At 50.5% G+C, this 18,177-nt stretch overlaps 2 protein-coding genes across 2 annotated transcripts in view; both read left to right on the top strand.

Moving 5' to 3' along the window:
* The first annotated feature begins 2,306 nt into the window (after positions 1–2,306).
* On the top strand, positions 2,307–2,656 carry LOC123853399 (ATP synthase membrane subunit K, mitochondrial). Its single transcript, XM_045887976.2, has one exon. The coding sequence runs from the start codon at positions 2,365–2,367 to the stop codon at positions 2,539–2,541; it is 177 nt and encodes a 58-aa protein (XP_045743932.1). The 5' UTR covers positions 2,307–2,364; the 3' UTR covers positions 2,542–2,656.
* A 9,683-nt stretch (positions 2,657–12,339) lies between these two features.
* Positions 12,340–18,177, top strand: part of RAB40B (RAB40B, member RAS oncogene family) — a 25,574-nt gene continuing 19,736 nt past the window's right edge. Inside the window, exon 1 of the mRNA XM_045888207.3 lies at positions 12,340–12,612. Within this exon, the coding sequence (XP_045744163.1) occupies positions 12,444–12,612 (169 nt within the window). The 5' untranslated portion in view covers positions 12,340–12,443. The remainder of the gene's footprint in view (positions 12,613–18,177) is intronic.

Below are 18,177 nucleotides of genomic sequence, written 5' to 3'. Positions count from 1 at the left end.
ACAGGTCAGATAATAGATTATTCACATCAACAGTGAGCTAAATAAAAACTAGACAACAGAAGATTCAACGTATTTGCAGAAGTGGCACCAAAATCTACAATGTTTGTCAATAGTAATGGCTCTGAACGAACAAGAATGGTTATATTACTGTGTGTATTCCCTTGTAGCTTAAATACTGTTTTCTACTTGAGACTATCAAACTAAGAACTATTTCAGGTTTAGTCTGTTACTGGTTGATCAACTAAATGCGAGTCAATTCAACTGATGTACATAAACAATAACCTATTTGATTTGTATACATTTCTATTTTATGCCCATGTTATCAAATATAAATAAATAGCGGAAGGAGGGGACTGTGTTGGTCTCTCATTGGCTGGGCTGTGACCCTCTCTCATTGGCTGGGCTGTGACCATCTCTCATTGGCTGAGCTGTGGCTGTCTCTCATTGGCTGGGCTGTGACCATCTCTCATTGGCTGGGCTGTTGCCGGGGCAGCAGGAAAACTTCCGTCCCGGAGCCGGGTTAGTAAAGCGGTACCCACCTGCGAGGTGCCTCTCTTCCTGGTGGGTCTGTAATTGATAACCAGTGCTGGGCACAGAGCTCCCCCTGCCGGCCTCCTGACTCCATTTTGGTGAGACTTTCCTTGATTAATTTTCACAGCTGACTATAAAAGGTAACTAAGCAGATTTTGTAAAGAACCAAAGGAGATTTTATAAATTAAAAACATTAATAAAATTAATCAAGGGGCGCCTGGGTGGCTCAGTTGGTTAAGCGACTGCCTTCGGCTCAGGTCATGATCCTGGAGTCCCTGGATCGAGTCCCGCATCGGGCTCCCTGCTCGGCAGGGAGTCTGCTTCTCCCTCTGACCCTCCTCCCTCTCATGCTGTCTCTCATTCTCTCTGTCTCAAATAAATAAATAAAATCTTTTAAAAAAATGAATCAATTACATCAACTACATTAAAAATTAAAATGTAGTCTACTGGGCCGATTTAACAGCTTAGATGAGAGAATTAGCAAACTGGAAGATGTCAGAGAAATCATGAAGAGGGGTACTTGGGTGGCTCAGTCGGTTAAACGCCTGCTTTTGGCCTAGGTCATGATCCTGGTGTCCTGGGTTCGAGCCCCACTCCTGGCTGCCCGTATTTCCCTTTGTGCTTTGCTCTATCTCAAATAAATAAAATATTTTAAAAATTAAAAAAAAAAAGTCATGAAGAATGTGGCACAAGGAGACAAACAGGGAAATTACAGGCAAGGTAAGACACATGGAAAATAGTAGACATTTAGCTGGAGTTCCAGAAAAGGGGAAAGGAAGAGGCTATAATTGAACAGAAAATGTCTAAGAATTTTCTAGAACTGATGAAATACACCAGCCCTCAGATCCAAGATCCCCCCAGATCTTAAGCTAGATAAACTAAAGTTTCACACATAGGCAAGTAACAGCGAAATTGCCGATCACCAAAGGCACAGGAAATCTCTAATGTAGCCAGCAAGGAAAGTCAGATTGCTTTGAAAAGATTAACGTCTGGTTTCCAACACTAATACTGGAAGCCAAAAAATGGTGGAATGATTGTCACCAAAAGAATATGACTGCCCAGGGAAAATAAGTTTTTAAGAATGAAAATGAGGGGCGCCTGGGTGGCTCAGTCAGTTGAGCATCTGCCTTCGGCTCAGGTCATGATCCCAGGGTCCTGGGATCGAGCCCCGAGTCGGGCTCCCTGCTCCACGGGAAGCCTGTTTCTCCCTCTCCTACTCCCCCTGCTTGTGTTCCCTCTCTCGCTGTGTCTCTCTCCGTCAAATAAATAAATGAAATCTTTTTAAAAAAAAAAAAAAAGGAGAGAGAATTAAAATGAAATAAAGACATTATTCAGGAAGATGGTGGATTAGGATGACCTTAGGCTCACCTCATCCCGCAGCTAAATAAACCACATCTGTGTAAACAACCCAGAAAATGACCTGAAGACTGGCAGAACAGACTCTCCACAGCTAAATCTAGAGAAGAGGCCACATAGAAGAGGGTAGGAAGGGCGGCAACACGGTAGGGAGCCAAACAGACTAAGGGACTGTCTGGGAAAGATGCAAGGGCTCGGAAACGGGAGAGGGCCAGACCCTCACACCAGCCACCCCATCACGGACAACCGGCATGAAAGCCAGAGGGTCATAATTTCATAAGTTCATACACTCAGTGGGGCTTAACGCTTGGAACTTTTAAGACATTATTCAGACTGAAGACCATTTGCTTTTATTTCTAATGATGCAATTTTCTACCAGCAGACCCTCCCAAAGGAAAACCAAAAGGATGCTTTACAGCCAAAAGAAAAGTGATCATAACAACCGGCGGAATTGGTGCCTTCTGCAAGATTGAAATCATGGCAGGTCCAGAAACTGATGCTCAATTCCATTTCACTGGTATCAAAAAGTATTTCAACTCTTATACTCTCACAGGTAGAATGAATTGTGTACTGGCCACATACGGAGGCATTGCTTTGATGATCTTATACTTCAAGTTAAGGTCTAAAAAAACACCAGCTGTGAAAGCAACATAAATGAATTTTAACCTGTACCTCATCTGTTAAGTTCCCATGCCTGGAGAAGCTAATGTCAACTCATCATGTGATACTCAATTTGTACAATAAATTATGAACCTGGAAAAAAAAAGAAGAGTGATCATAGGTTGTAAAGCTGAAACACAAGAAGGAGCAAAGAACAAAGAAAGTGATACATAAATGAGAAAGTCTAATTAAATAGATTGTAAGAAATAACAGTAAGCCTTGTATGATAAATAATTTGAAAAATAATTTACTTTTAATTTAGAAGAGTAAATTGTCCTAAGGTGTTGTGTTTCGTGTTCAAGAGTAAAGGTAAAGGTAGTGATTACCTTTAGTCTTTGATAAATTAAGTGTGCATGTTGTAATTTCTAGAGTGTACTGAAAAATAGAGAATTTATAACTTTCCTATTAGTAAAGGGAAAAATGATCCCAAAGAAGACACGAGAGTAAAAAACATGGACCAGGTGGGACAATAAAAGCACACATAATAAGAGAGTAGATTTAAAGCCAAATATATCGGTAATTACATTAAGTATAAATGAACAAAATACCCCAGTCCAGAAACAAAGAATATGAGACTTGAAAAAAGTGAAACACAGCTGGTTATATGTTCTCTGTAAGAGTTAAAAGTAAAGCATAAAAATAAGAAAGGATTGGGCACCCGGCTGGCTCAGTCGGGGGAGCATCTGACTTTGAGCTCAGCATCTAGAGTTCGAGTCCCACATTGGTTGTAGAAATTACTAAAAAGATAATAAACTTAATAAAAATAGGAAAGGTTAAAAGAAGTACCATACAATACTAGCCAAGAGAAAGCTATAAATACAACTACATTGATATCAGACAAGTAGATTTTTTTAAAGATTTTATTTATTGATCGGAGAGAGAGAGAGTGCAAGCAGGGGGAGCGGCAGACAGAGAGAGAAGACTCCCCGCTGAGGAGGGATCCCAGGACCCTGAGATCATGACCACAGCCGAAGGCAGACGCTTCACTGACTGAGCCACCCAGGCAGCCCCTAGACAAGTCGATTTTAAAGCAAGCACACCTCCACGTCGCACAATCCAGGGGTGTCAGCTGCACAGACCATGATACAAACTCCCTGCAGTGGGTGCAATTCGCAGAACTGGCAAAATGCATCATTAGTGACAAAGACGGTCGTTTCATCATGATGAAAGCGTTAACACACTGAGAAGGAAAAACAGTCCAGAGGTGGCTCTGGCCTCACACACAGGAGATGGCACTCTACGGGCCGGGCAGTGCACGACCTGCATAGCCATATTCGGTGCCTCTGCCTAAAATGAAAGACAAAACTATAACTCTTCCAGAAAAATAAAATCTAAGAGAAGGACATAGAAGGATGTCTTAAACAAGACACAAAGCCTTAGCTGTAAACTACAGTAAAGTCATTAAAATGAAGACTTTCTTTTCACCAAAAGATACCTTAGAGAGAATCCAACCCAGAGTGGTATTGGATATTTTTCAATACATATCAGTCACAAAGAACTAGAATCACTATTTTTTTAATCCCTAAAATGTAAAAACCTTCTACAAATTAATAAGAAAAAGACAAACACTGCAATAGAAAAATTGTCTTACATAAAGGAAAATCCAAATGCTGTTAACTTCACTGGTCATCAGGGGGAGAAAAATTAAAAGTATAGTTAGTTTTATACACCACCTCAAATGGCTAAAATTAAAACCTGGCAATGTCAAGTTTTGGCGAGGATGTGGAACAGTTAGAATTCTCGTACACTGCTGGTGGGAGTGAACTTGTCCAACCATTGTGGAGCTCCTTTTGGCAAAATGAGCTACTAAAGCTGGACACTCTGTATCCCGTGAGCCAGAAATTGTACTCCAAGTTATAAACCCATTACAAATTCCTGGACATGTGCACTAAGAGATACGTACAAGGATGTTTGGAGTAGAATGACTTATAATAGCCCAAGACATAAATAGCCTGGGGTGAACACATCCTTCAGTGATCCTCAGGAGTCATGCCCTGTTTAATCCCCCGCCAAGGGCAGACAGAACCTGTGATTTGCTTCTGACCAAGAGAACATGGCAAAGGTCATGGGATGTCACTCTTGTGATTATGTTATATTGTGTAAGACTCCATACTAGCAGACTAGAGCAAGAGATTTTCCTGCTGGCCTTGAAGAAGGAAACAGCTGGGTATGAAATATGAATGGAGGGCACCTGGGTGGCTCAGTCACTTAAGCGTCTGCCTTTGGCTCAGGTCATGATCCCAGCATTGTGGGATCGAGCCCCACATTGGGCTCCGTGCTCAGCGGGGAGCCTACTTCTCCCTCTCCCTCTGCCTGCCTGCCTGTCTGCCTACTTGTGATCTCTCTCTCTCTCTCTCTTTGTCAAATAAATAAATAAAATCTTTTAAAAAAATAAAAATAAAATAAAATAAAACAAAAAAAGAAATATGAATGGAGTAGGCCACCTGGCAGGGAAGTGCACTCAGCTTCTGGGACCTGTCCAGTCAACAGCTACTAAAGAGTCAGGGGTCACCTGGGTGGCTCAGTCAGTTAAGCCTCTGCCTTCAGCTCGGGTCATGGTCCCAGGGGCCTGGGATGGAGCCCCATGTCAGGCTCCTTGCTTAGCAGAGTCGGCCTCTCCCTCTGCCATTCTCTGGCTCCCTCTACCGCTCTGTCAAATAAATAAATTAAATTAAATTAAATATTTTTTAAAAATAAATAAAATAAAGAGCCAGGGGGCCCAGGCCGACAGCCAGAAGGGAATGAATTCTGCCAACAATCTTCACAGCCTTGGAAGCAGATTCTTCCCATCGAGCCTCCAGATGAGAATGCAGCTCGACCAATACTTTGCAGGTGTGTGAAACCTGGAGCAGGAGACCCAGTCACGCCGTGACCCATGGAAATTGTGACATAATAAGTGTGCATTGTTTACTGTGCTAGATTTCTAGTAATTTGCTCTGTAGCAATAGAAAACTAACACATAAGTATTCATTAACTGTAGAATGGATGAATAAAATTCGGCTTATTCATAAACAGAATACAACCCAGCAATAACATAAAAACCTGCAGTTGTATTCGTTACCTATGCCCTTTACCAAAAAAAGAAAACATGAAATAATATATACATTCCATTTTTACAAAGTTAAAGCTCTATATTTTAGAAATTCACACTTGGATAGTAAAATAATAGAGTGAAGCAAGCCTGTGGTTATATTAGTTTTCTAGAGCTGCCATTAAAAAGTGCCATAGACTGGGGGATGCAAACAGCAGAAACGTATTTTCTTACAGTTCTGGGGGCCAGAAGTCCAAGATCAAGTTGTTGTCAGCATTGGTTTCTGGTGAGACTAGTCTCCTCAGCCTGCAGACCTTCTCACTTTGTCGCCACGTGGCCTCCCTTCTGTGTACATGCAGAGAGCATGCTCTGGTGGCTATGGGATTAGGACCTGGCCCTATGACTTTATTTAACCTTTACTGCCTACCTAAAGGCCCTGTCTCCAAATACAGTCACACAGCCGATTGGGGCTTCCACATATGGATGGGGCGAGGGGTGGACACAGGTCAGTCCCACCACGTGGTCTTTCACAGAAGTCGGTGTGGTGGCAGAAGCAGATGCTGTTGGTGCCCTGACGGTGTGATTTCAGCGGTCACTGACTCCCAGCAGGCCAGCCTGAGGTTCCCAGGCTCCAGCTCCTGGGGCTCTGGGAGCTTTCTGGTCCAGTGCAGTGCCAAGAGTCCCCAGGGGGGTGCACTTCGGTCACTCCCCACCCCGTGGGGCTTCCCGGGGCCACGCCCATATAAGCTACTTGCACCTTGTCTGCTTCTGGGGGAGCCCACCCCCAAGGCAGTGGTTGTGGCCACATAGTAGGGAGGGTGTTGCATTGGGGAGGCACGTGGGAGGTTTCTGGCACACTGGACATGTTGTATTTCTTGACCTAAGGGGTGATTTATAACCTGAGTCTTCACTTTAGGGTTATTGATTAAATGGTACATGTCTGTGTGTTTTCATGCACTTTTGCTTGTTTATGTTGCATTTCCCAATTGTAAAAAGCAAAAATAAGCAAATGAAAACCTACAAATGGTAGTAAGTGAATTAATTAATACTTCAGGGGACAGTGAGGCAAATTTAAAATATTCTGAAGGCCAGTGGGCATGTGAATCACGACATCTGTCATTGTCCTGGACAAGCTGGTGACACCCTGTCTCTGAGGTCCCTGCACTTTCTCCCTGTGCTAGGAACACGCCTTTCCATCAGAACTATATCACCACTAACTAAGGTGTGCTGGAGTGGATTTTACCACGTCAATTTAATTCCTGACCTCATTGAGACGGTTTGTAGATTGCTTTCCAGTTTTCATTTGAATGAAATTCTTTCTGTCATACCAGTGTCACTATTCTGCCCATGTTTCGTCCACACAAGATTTTTATAGACTCTGCACCTGCCGTTACAAATGCTTTCTTGAGATCAGGATTTCTGTCAAGTCTAATTTTCCTGGGGGCGCCTGGGTGGCTCAGTCGTTAAACGTCTGCCTTCGGCTCAGGTCTAATTTTCCTGAACCAAATATAAAGATCTAAATTTCTTTCTTTTTTTTTTTTTTTTTAAGATTTTATTTATTTGACAGAGAGAGACACAGCGAGAGAGGGAACACAAGCAGGGGGAGCGGGAGAGGCAGAAGCAGGCTTCCCGCTGAGCAGGGAGCCCGATGCGGGCCTCGATCCCAGGACCCCTGGATCATGACCTGAGCCGAAGGCAGACGCTTAACGACTGAGCCACCCAGGTGCCCCTAAAGATCTAAATTTCATCATGTGTGGTTTTAGCTAATCTTTAAAGATCTGTGTTATTTGAAACAAGAATATTAATTATGTATTAGATAAAAGACCAATCATTTGTGTTTATTCATCCATGAGAAAACGCTCCATGTTGGTTCTGTATTGGAAGATGGGCTTTGCGAACCCGACACTTCCCTTATCTTCCTAGATGCTCTGTGGTCTTTGGATCGAGCTCCCGCTTTTCAGCAGTCTCTGCCTTCTGTCCGGCCTCTTCCTCCTCTGGGGGGCTCCTTCCCCTGTGTCCTGAGGCCATCCTCCTGGGGACAGCACCCACCTCCTTGTCTGGGACCCTGTCTGATCCTCTGCCCACGGTCTGCCTTGTGTTTGCATACGTGTGCACACGCAGCAGCACCTCAACCCAGTGGTCCCCACCTCGGGGGCAAGCCCCAGGCCCACTCCGATCGCGTTTGTGCCTCCCCTCTCCCTGCGGCCGCCCGTGATGCACTGATGACGCTGAACGAGGGGACAAACCCGTTGGACCACAGTGTGTGTGGAAGGTGCAGGGTGCCCAGTAGAGGCTCCCTAGGTGCTCCACAGGGACATCAGCACGTGGCGTAACTGAGCACTTCCCCACCCTAGTGATGTGCGCTCCTCCTGCACTTCTCACAGGAACGCTTCTCGCTTAAGAAACGGGGACACTGAGGCCCGGGACGGTGGTTGCTTGCCCAAGGCCATCCAGGCGGGAAACAGTGGCGTCAGGATCCCATCTCCGGCAAACCTCTGACGCCCTCTGACCTCCAAGCGCAAGCCAAGCTCCGCACGCTCCCCAGGGGGTCTACGGAAGCGCGCGCCACGCTGACGGACACACGCACGGGCATTCCCAAGAGCGGGGTCGGTTCTCAGGGCCCCTCAGGTCGCGCCTGTCCTGTGGGGTCCCGCCGCCCACCTGCCGGCCTCCCCGCCGTCCTGACGGAGCGTTCGCTGGGTCCCAAAGAGCAGGGGGCGGGGGCGGGGGCGGCCCCCATTCCCGGGGCCCCCACCACGCAGCCCCTGGACCCTCCCGCCCGGTCGGGCCGGGGGCAGCGCGGGGCGGGACTCGCGCCGCCTGTCGGTGCGGCCCGGAATGGCGGCTCACGGGGCTCCTGCCTTCGGTCCCCAGCGCTGCCGCCTGGCCCCCTAGCTTCCCACCCCAGTCCCTCCCCACAGCAAGGGGCGGCGGAGCGGGCCTGGGGACGAGGGCGGAGGGGACGCGGAAGATCCCCTCCCATCTGCTCCCCGGTGGGCTGCTGTGAACCGTCCCGAGCAGGATCACCACTGGCCAGCGTCGGGAAACGGAGGCGCAGAAGCGCGAGCCTGGGCCAGGGGTGGAAGGTGGCGTGCGAAGGACCCGGCCTTCGGGGCGGGACGGGGGCGAGGGGCGAGGGGCGAGGGGCGGGGCAGCGGGCGGGGCAACGGGCGGGGCCGGGGGCGGGGCGGGGCCGCGGCTGGGGCGGATCTGGGCGGGGCCGTGGATGGGCGGGGGTCCGGGCGGGGCAGTGGGTGGGGTCTAGGCGGAGCCGTGGGTGGGCGGGATCCGGACAGAGCAGTGGATGGGCGGGGTCTGAGGGGGCTGCTGGTGGGCGGGGCATGGGCGGGGCAGCGGGCGGTTAGAGCGGTGGGTGGGCGGGGTCTAGGCGGGGCAAATCTCTGATCGGAAACCTACATTAAATTGATTCTGTCTAGAGATTCTACTTTCTGGAGCATCCATGAGGTTACAGTTTTGCCTAAAATAGGTTTTCTTTCTATGGCGGAAGAACAACTGGCACCTTGGCTGTGAATTCTTGGTGAGTCATCAGCAACCATGCACTCAGTGTGAAACTGTGCTCAGCTGTTAGTTGCTATTTACTTGTCAGCAGGGGAGAGAAATGAGATGAGTTAATTGGTGTGTGCAAGTGCCTGGCTTTGGAGAAAACATGGTCAGTCCCTTTTTAGTTCCTCGGTCTATTTTTTTTTAAGCATCAGGGAAAGAAACTTAAGAAATGCTTTTCCATAGTCAAATGGGATAAAAATTTCACATTATGTAAAGAGACTCTTTGCGTATCATCCACAGATGGCAGATATTCCTTCTTTCCTCCACCTTTCATAGTAAAGGACCCCTGGATGGTGCTCTAGACCAGAGTCCACTGCACAATGTCACACAGAAACCAACTGTGTGGAATGAGCTCTATGTTTCAGAAACAAGACAGGTGACGGGCAGTTCCATGATTAAACATAGTTACTACAGGACCCAGACATTCCACGCCGACATAAGGGACATAAAAGCATACGTCCACACAGAAACTTGTACACAAATGTTCAAAGCAACTCTATTCTCAGAGCCAAAGGGTGGAAACAACCCAAATGTCCACCCACAGATTAATAGATAAGCAAAATGTGGTCCATCCACACTAGGGAATATTATTCAGCTTTAAAAAAGGAAGAAAATTGTGACACTTGCCACAACATCATGAACAGTGAAGACACGCTAAGTGAAACAACCCAGTCACAAAAGGATGAATATTGTATGATTCTATTTATACAAGGTTCCTAGAGCTGTCAAATTCAGAGACAGAAGGTAGAATGGTGGTTTCCAGGGGCTGGAGAGGTAGATGGGAAGTTAGTGTTTAATGGGGACAGAGTTTCAGCTTGAGAAAGATGAAAACACTCTGCAGATGGTTGGTGGTGATGGTTGCACAGTGTGAATGTGCTTCATGCCACTGAGCTGTACACCTAAATTGTATGTTATATATATTTTACCACAATTTAAAAATAAAAACAAAACAAAACTGGAGCTGTGTTGCTGTACCAACCAGCTCCGACATTGGAAGCTATGGTCAGGGCCTCCGGTCCTCCCAGTTGCTCTGAGCCCTCCTTTCCTCACTATGGTAGTAATGACAAGCTCCACCTCTCAGGATTGCCATGAGGTCAAAGTGGGCAACCACAGATGTCCCGGGGCTCTCACCATAGGCCTGGACCACTCTATACCCTTGCCCCTGGCCCCAGGGACAGTGTGGGAAGATTCTCCTCCCCTCTTCCCTGGAGTCACACATGACCTGCACTTAACACTTAATGTCACAGTCGGAGGAAACTGAAATCGGTCACAATCCGCCAAGAGGTGTTCATGGGAGCTGTTTTCATTTCAAGGTGAGGGTTGCCATGTGCAATTCTGGAGACATTTTTAGTGGTTACAACTGGGAGAGGAGTGCACTGGCTTCTAACGGATAGGGGTCAGGGACACTGCTCAGCATCCAGTAATGCACAGGACAATCCACCACAAAGAATAATCCTGGAGCTGGTTCAGACACCTTGCTTTAGACCCCAAGACCATCCAAGGGCACCAGGAAAAGCTAGCTGAGGAATTGGTGGGCACAAACATCCCAGCCCCCGCTCTCAGTGGGCAGAACTCCACACTCCAGAACTCATTCTTGCTCTGGGTAGGCCCAGGGGCCCTCCCCACCATGGGCCCTGTTGTGGACTGAATATGCCCCCTGAATCCATATATTGAAGCCCTAAATCCCAGTATGGTAATACCTGGAGATGCAGCCTTTGGAAGGTAATTAGAGCCAGATAATATCATCAGAGTGGGGCCCTTCTGATGGGATTAGTGTCCTTAGAACTCCCTGCCACGTGAGGACATAGGAAGAAGGCAGCCATCTGCAAGCCAGGAAGAGAGTCTCACCAGGAACCAGAATAGCCAGCACCTTGGTCATGGACTTCTAATCTACAGAACAATGAGAAGTAAATATCTGCGGTTTAAGCCCCCAGGCTGGGGTATTTTGTCATAGCAGCCTAAGCTGATGAAGACAGGCCCCTTCTGTTTGTGAAATCTGCACCTGCTGCTTGTGGCAAGGGAGCACATTTTCCAATCGCTGTGCCTTTCCCAGAGCTGCAGATAGCCCAGAAAGTGGAGACGGTAGGTGTGCAAGTGGGTCACTTGAATTAGATGGGATGCACAAGAGTGCACCCAGACCCCATTCTGCCCAGCATTGAGTGCACCGCCAGGCTCACCCACATCTCAAGGGTGGAGCCCCGGGGGTCGTCCGATGGGGACCTTGATTACGCATACTCAGAGGATATTCTAAGACGAACGATACAAGGTTGCCAAGCATGAAGAGATCTTCCCTGTGGGTTGCTGCCATAGTTTCCTACTACAGTTGATTGGTCCAGAGGTGGGCATGGATTCCCATCAGGGCCGATACCTACATGGGAATTTTGGTATTGGATCTGAGAGCCAATCAGGCCAATCTCTCTCCACCGCCCATTACCCCCTAGATGGGGAGAGAAGTCTGGGGGCTGGAGGGTCCTCACTTTGTCCTCTCCCCCAGCTCCCGCACATACACACATTCACACAAGCGGAGGCCCATAGATGCACACGAACAAGCACGTAGGTACACACACGAACACGTGCACACGTACACAGGCGCACGCGCACACACAGGCACGCGCACCACGCGCTCTGGGACAAAGACGAGGTTCTGGAGGAACCGTGGGGGACACCGCGAGCCCAGGCTCACCGGTACAGGGACGCTTGACACCAGGCGACCTGGCCCTGGCCTCCCGGCTGCTTGTCCGCGAACGGAACCCGCCCTTGCGGCTCCCCCACCCGGCCCAGCGACGTCTCCAGGTGGCAGGACGTGGAGGAAGCGGCATCCGGGTAGCCATCCCTGCAGCCCGGCCCACGCCCCGGCCGGGCATCGCCCTCGCCACTCCACAGCAGCGCGAGACCCAGCCCAGCCCCTCACTCCCCGCCCCTGGCTCCGCCCCACCCCGCCTCCGGACCTCATTGGCTGTGGCTGTAACAACGTCGCCTTTGGTCCCCGCCCTCCGCTCCGCCCCTGCCCCGCCCCCAGTCCCGCAACAGCGGCGACTAACAGATCCTCCTGGGAGGGGCGGGTGGACTATGGCCTGGAGGCGGAGACGAAAGAGAGATGGACGGGCAGCCCAGTCAATGAGCGCGCGCAGCCGCCCTAGCAACTGCGGCTCGCCAATGGCGGGGCGGGGCGGGCGTGGTGGGGCGGGGCTACGCGCTGTCAGCTGCGGGGGCCGCCGGCCCGCTGCGATCTGCGGACAGCGGGGCCCGCTCGGCGCCTCGGTGCCCGTCGGCCGCCTCTGAGCCGTCCCGCGGGCCGGGCATGGGCGCAGGCGGCGGCGGCGGCACGATGAGCACCCTGGGCAGCCCTGTCCGCGCTTACGACTTCCTGCTCAAGTTCTTGCTGGTGGGCGACAGCGACGTGGGCAAAGGCGAGATCCTGGCGAGCCTGCAGGATGGCGCGGCCGAGTCCCCGTACGGCCACCCGGCGGGTGAGCGCGGGGCTAGGACGGGGGAACAGAGCCCAGGGAGCGCGCGGTGGGCCGGGGGAGCGCAAGGGGGCCCGGGGAGCGCGCGGCTAGCCGGCGGTGGGGTGGGGGCGGGGCCTGGGGAGCGCGCGGCGGGTCCGGGAGCGCACGGGAAAGCAGGGGGACGCGCAGCGGGCCGGGGATCTGACTGGGGGCCGGGGGGAGCGCGCGGCGGGCCAGGGAGCGCTCGGGAGAGCGCGCGGCGGCCTGGGAGGAGAGGGGCAGAGGGAGCGCCTTGGGCCCGGGGAACGCGCAGCGGGCCAGGGAGTGCAGGGTTGGGGGGACCAAGGGAACGCGCAGAGGGCCAGGGAGCGCACCGGCGACCCGGGGAGGGCGCCGCGGGCCGGAGTGGAGCCGAACCCAGGCACCAGAGTAGTGCACCGAGGAGCTGGAGGTGCGGGGACTGGGAGCGGGGCCGAGGGGGCGCAGAGAGGAGCGGGGGTGGAATGCGCGAAGGGACGCGGATCCAGGAGCGCGGGGCTCACCGCCCGCCTTTCTGCCTGAGTCGGGCGCGCGCTTCGAGGGAATCCCCCGCTGCACCCTCAGTTCCCACGTGGGGAAGACAGCGCGTCCTCCGTAGTCTCACCAAGGTCCGCTTCCCCGCGGGAACTAGCGGCTGGGCAGGGTGCTGGGGTACTTCTGACCCGGGATGACGGCGAGGCGGAGGGGAGCGGACGGACCACACAGGTGGGGTTTGGGAGTAGGTAGCCGGGCTGCTGTAAGTGGGCCCAGCCGGGAGGCCACAAGCGCGTGCAACGCGTTTGGAAAGGATGCGTGGGGGTTAAGGAGCGGCCGGGAGGGAATGGGGCGTGGGATCCGAGCGCAGCGGGCGGAGGCTCCCAGGTGGTGGCTCTGCGCGTGGGTGAGATGGAAGCGGAGGGAGAGAGGAAGCAAGAGAACTAGTCTGGACGCTTCTCCAAGGTTCCTGGCGTGTCCGAGGGGCTCCTCGCCCTGGCGAACAGGCCCGGGAGGGCAAGAAACCCAGATGACCCTCGAGAATGCGGCCTGAGGGCGAGGAAGGGAAGCACCATAGAAAGTGAAGGAGTGTGGGTTCCAGGTGGGGAAGCCAGAGGACTCAGAGCTTGAGGACAGTGGGCAGAGGGTCCCCAAAGTTTGAGGTTTGAGGGCCGCAGGCCCCAAGACGGGGTGGACATTAGGAGGGAAAGAAGGGCAGGGGAGAGGAGAGGAAAGTGAGGTGGGCAGAAAGCTGGGCCAGCAGGCAGGAGAGTCAGGGTCTTCACCCAGGCCGGCTGCCCCGACGGTGCAGGTCTGCAGGTCGGGTGGCTGTGAAGGGCACCTGCCTATGATCACCTTTTAACTGTCATGTCAGGGGCTCAAGGAGCACTTCCAACACAAACCTGGCTGCTCAGGGTCTTGCCCCTCTCTGTCTCCTGGGCTTGCAGTCGGGTTCTCCAGAAGCAGAAGAGGGCAGCCCGGGAAGTGGAGTCTTGATGTTCAAGCCAGCCTAGGTGTGCTTCCCGCCCTAACCGGGCAGCGTAAGCTTGAGAAGACAGTGCAGAGGAGGAAGTTTTGGGTCCAGGGGTCTTACTGGGAGATAACTTGATTTAAGGCAAGAGGGGCAGGAGGTGCAGGGCAAAAGTTGTGGTAGGACCCAAGGTGGGCTATGTGGGGATGAGGGATGTAAAAACAATAAGTGGTCTGCAGAGCTGGCAGAGGGAGGAAGACTGTGGCTTCTGAGCAGGGATGTGAGCGACTTAGGCGGAATGGCCTGCACCAGGCCTTTAAGATTGGAGGTGTGGGGGTGGGGAGAAAGTTGGGGAGAGTTTTGGGTTGGTTCTGGAGAACCGATGCCAAGAACCTGGACTCTTCCTGAAGCTGCCAGTGCGAGAGTCACCCAGGGGACTTGTGAAAATGCAGATTCTGTCTCTGATTCCAGATCTGTGTTATCCAAGGTGATGCCATCAGCCACGTGAGATTTTTTAAATTTAAAGGAGTGAAAATAAGATACAATGAAAGGTTCATATTAGCCACGTTTCAAGTGCTCAGCACTTGGCTCCTGACAGGTGTGGCAGAGCCCTGCTGGAAGGCTCAGCTCTGGGGCTTAAGTTGCAGGAGGGCAGCAGGTTTTGTCTGTTTGCTCCACAGCGGGGTCCTCAGGGCCTGGGCGCAGTGGGTGGAGGAGTAAACATTGAACAAATAAAGCACCAGGCTTTTAAACTGTGTGCCTGGGGGGAAGAAGCTGTAGTTTTGAGTTCCTGTGAGTCGGTGAGTGATGTGCAGCAAATGGGAGGAGTGTGGACAGAATATGTGTCCTGGTTGTTTGAACAGAGGCTTGGGTACGCTTTGTTGTGTTACTTTCTTTTTGTTATATGCGAACTGAGTACTTGTAAAAGCAACTAGTTAACGCTTTCTTCTAAAGGTTTTTCCTCCACACAGAGGGAGGATTTAGGTTAAAAAGACACTTTCCAGGAGATTGTAAGGAGTTGGCATCATTGTCAGTATTATTACTATTACTATTATTATTAAAGACACGTTTCACTTTGCATGAGTACTTCGAGGAGCATCGGAAGGGGAGGGCGTTCCCAGCCTCCTGTTCCCATCCTGTTCCCACCCCCTTACCCCCTCCTCGTGTGCACCCCTGTTGCTCTAAATTTGCCCCGGTTTCTGTACTGGGGCTGCAGTGCCCGCAGTCCCTCAGTGTCAGATGCTGACCATGAGTCTTTTCTCCACCACTGTGTCTCTGACTTCTGTATTTTGCTGTCCCTCTAATTAGCTACATTTCATTTCCAGCCATTTTCCAGGAAGGGCTCGTGAGTATTTTCATGTTTGAGAATGTCTGTCCTTTGTCTTTATCTGTGAACAGTATCTCGGTTAGGTTAGAATGTATCCTCAGGCTGAATGTTCTTTCCCTCCACACTTTGTCCCCATGGCTCCACTGGGCTGGCTCTCTCGCTCGCTCCCTTGCTCTGAGGTCCGCTGGTCTCTCCTTGTGGGTGATTTGCCTTTTCTTCAGAGTTCCTCAGCTTAAGCAGACCTTATCTCAAAGTCGAATGCTTGGTGTTGAACTTCTGATACACTGTGTACTCTTTGAATTTGCAGATTTTGTATTTAATTTCAGGGAAATGTACTTTATGTCCCCTAAAACATCTGTTACATTGATTGGTGTTTACATCAGGTTTCCTACTGCTGCTGGGCAAATTGCCACAAATTTAGTAGCTTACAACACAGATTTATTATCTGACAATTCTGGGGGGCCACCATCTCCCTGGGATGAAATTGAGGTGTTGGTAGGGGTTGTGTCGTTTCTGGAGGTGGCAGCAGTGAGTCTGTTTGCTTGCCTTTCCCAGCTTCTGGAAGCCTCCCGCACTCCCCGGCTCCAGGCCCCTTCCTCGCCTTCGAAGCTGACAGTAGTAATGCTTCCTGTCTCACGCTGCACCCCTCCAGCCTGACTCTCCCTCTTCTGCTTTCAGGAGCCCTTGTGATGGCACTGGGCCCATTTGTTAATCCATGATAATCTCTGTATTTAAAGATCACCCGGTTAGCAAACCTAATTGCTTCTGCAGCCTTACCTGCCCTTTGCCATGTAAGCTCCTAGAGTCATGTATTCTGAGGATTACAGCGTGGATACCTTTGGGGAGCTGTTACCATGCTGCATGCCGTACCCATTATCCTTGTGCTGGATTGGTTTAGTTGTGTTCCACATCCCTTCACTTCTCTCTCCCTGCTTGATCTTTTTATCTCTCTCTTCTGAATTTCTGTGGGCATCTCAAGCCTTTCCTATTTGTTGGTAATTTTTATTTTAGTAAACTGTTTCTAGCTGTTTCTAACCTTTTTATTAGTTTAGTAAATGATGTTTTGGTCTTCAGTTTTTTTCCTTACTCTTACAATTTTCATTTACAATTTTATTTTATTTTTTTAAGACTTTATTTATTTATTTGAGAGAGAGAGAATGAAAGAGAGAGCACATGAGAGGGGGGAGGGTCAGAGGGAGAAGCAGACTCCCTGCCGAGCAGGGAGCCTGATGCGGGACTCGATCCTGGGACTCCAGGATCATGACCTGAGCCGAAGGCAGTAGCTTAACCAACTGAGCCACCCAGGCGCCCTCATTTACAATTTTAAAAAATTTATTTAAATGGGGCACCTGGGTGGCACAGAAGGCTGGGCATCTGACTCGGTTTCAGCTCAGGTCGTGATCTCAGGGTGGTGAGATCGAGCCCCGAATCAGGCGCCGCACTCAGTGGGAAGTCAGCTTGAGATTCTCTCTCCTTCTGCCTCTGCCCCTCCCACTTGTGCTCTCTCTCTCTCCAATAAATAAATAAATCTTAAAAATTTTTCTTTAAATAATTATTTCATTAAAAAAATCTCTCATTTTGGGCGCCTGGGTGGCTCAGTTGGTTAAGCGACTGCCTTCGGCTCAGGTCATGATCCTGGAGTCCTGGGATCGAGTTCCGCATCGGGCTCCCTGCTCGGCGGGGAGTCTGCTTCTCCCTCTCATGCTCTCTGTCTCTCACTCTCTCTGTCTCAAATAAATAAATAAAATCTTTAAAAAAAAAAAAATCTCTCATTTTGCCAACTTAATGTTTGTTGGTTTTTTTATATATAAATTTTATTTATTTATTTGACAGAGACACAGAGAGAGAGAGGGAACACAAGCAAGGTGAGTGGGAGAGGGAGAAGCAGGCTCCCCGCCAAGCAGGGACCCCAGGATCATGACCTGAGCCAAAGGCAGACACTTAACGACTGAGCCACCCAGGCAGCCCACCAACTTAATGTTTTTGTTAAATTGTTCCATTGCATGAAGTAATTGGGATGAATGTCCTTCTGTTCCTTGGGTCATGTTTCCTTTCAGGTTGGGTTCTTTGTCTCTTTTTCCTTTTATAACTTTTTGTTAAAGTGTGATACACACGCAGAATAGCTGAGGGGCCCACCTCCTACTTTTGGGCCTGCTGGCCCTGGAGCCTCCCTCGGATCTGGAGGGTTGGTACCTCGTTCGGCCTCTTCTCCCAGGTAGATGTGGTGAGTAAAAGGCCTGGACAGCCAAGCTCTGTTTGGGGAGTGAAGTCAGGGCCACCACTGGGCTCCTGCTCTCTGTTCACTGGTGAGGGTCTCTCCCCTTGGCTCCAGCTGGTGGTGTTTCCAGCACGGTGTTACCTTTCCTTCTCTGGTTGCTGAGTTTCTACAGTGGGAGAGGAAGATAGATGAAACGGACTCTAAATTCTTTTTTTTTTTTTAAAGATTTTATTTATTTATTTAAGACAGAGAATGAGAGCGAGCACATAAGAGGGGTTAGGGTCAGAGGGAGAAGCAGACTCCCTGCCGAGCAGGGAGCCTGATGTGGGACTCGATCCAGGGACTCCAGGATCATGACCTGAGCCGAAGGCAGTCGCTTAACCAACTGAGCCACCCAGGCACCCACGGACTCTAAATTCTACAATCTCTTTGCCTCCCAACTTTTTTCCCAAAGAGACTCACTAATTTCTGATTACTTTCTCCTGGCTCTTCCCCAACTTCCTTTTGCCAGCAGGAACATCCCATCTTTCTTTCTCTGTTTCATTTCTGCTAACAGCT

This window comes from Mirounga angustirostris, unplaced genomic scaffold (assembly GCF_029215605.1).
Source record: "Mirounga angustirostris isolate CCGP_5_RB_7025 unplaced genomic scaffold, mMirAng1.0.hap1 SCAF_17, whole genome shotgun sequence".
NCBI classification, from domain to species: domain Eukaryota; kingdom Metazoa; phylum Chordata; class Mammalia; order Carnivora; family Phocidae; genus Mirounga; species Mirounga angustirostris.
This window is presented reverse-complemented; position numbering and strand designations above follow the sequence as displayed.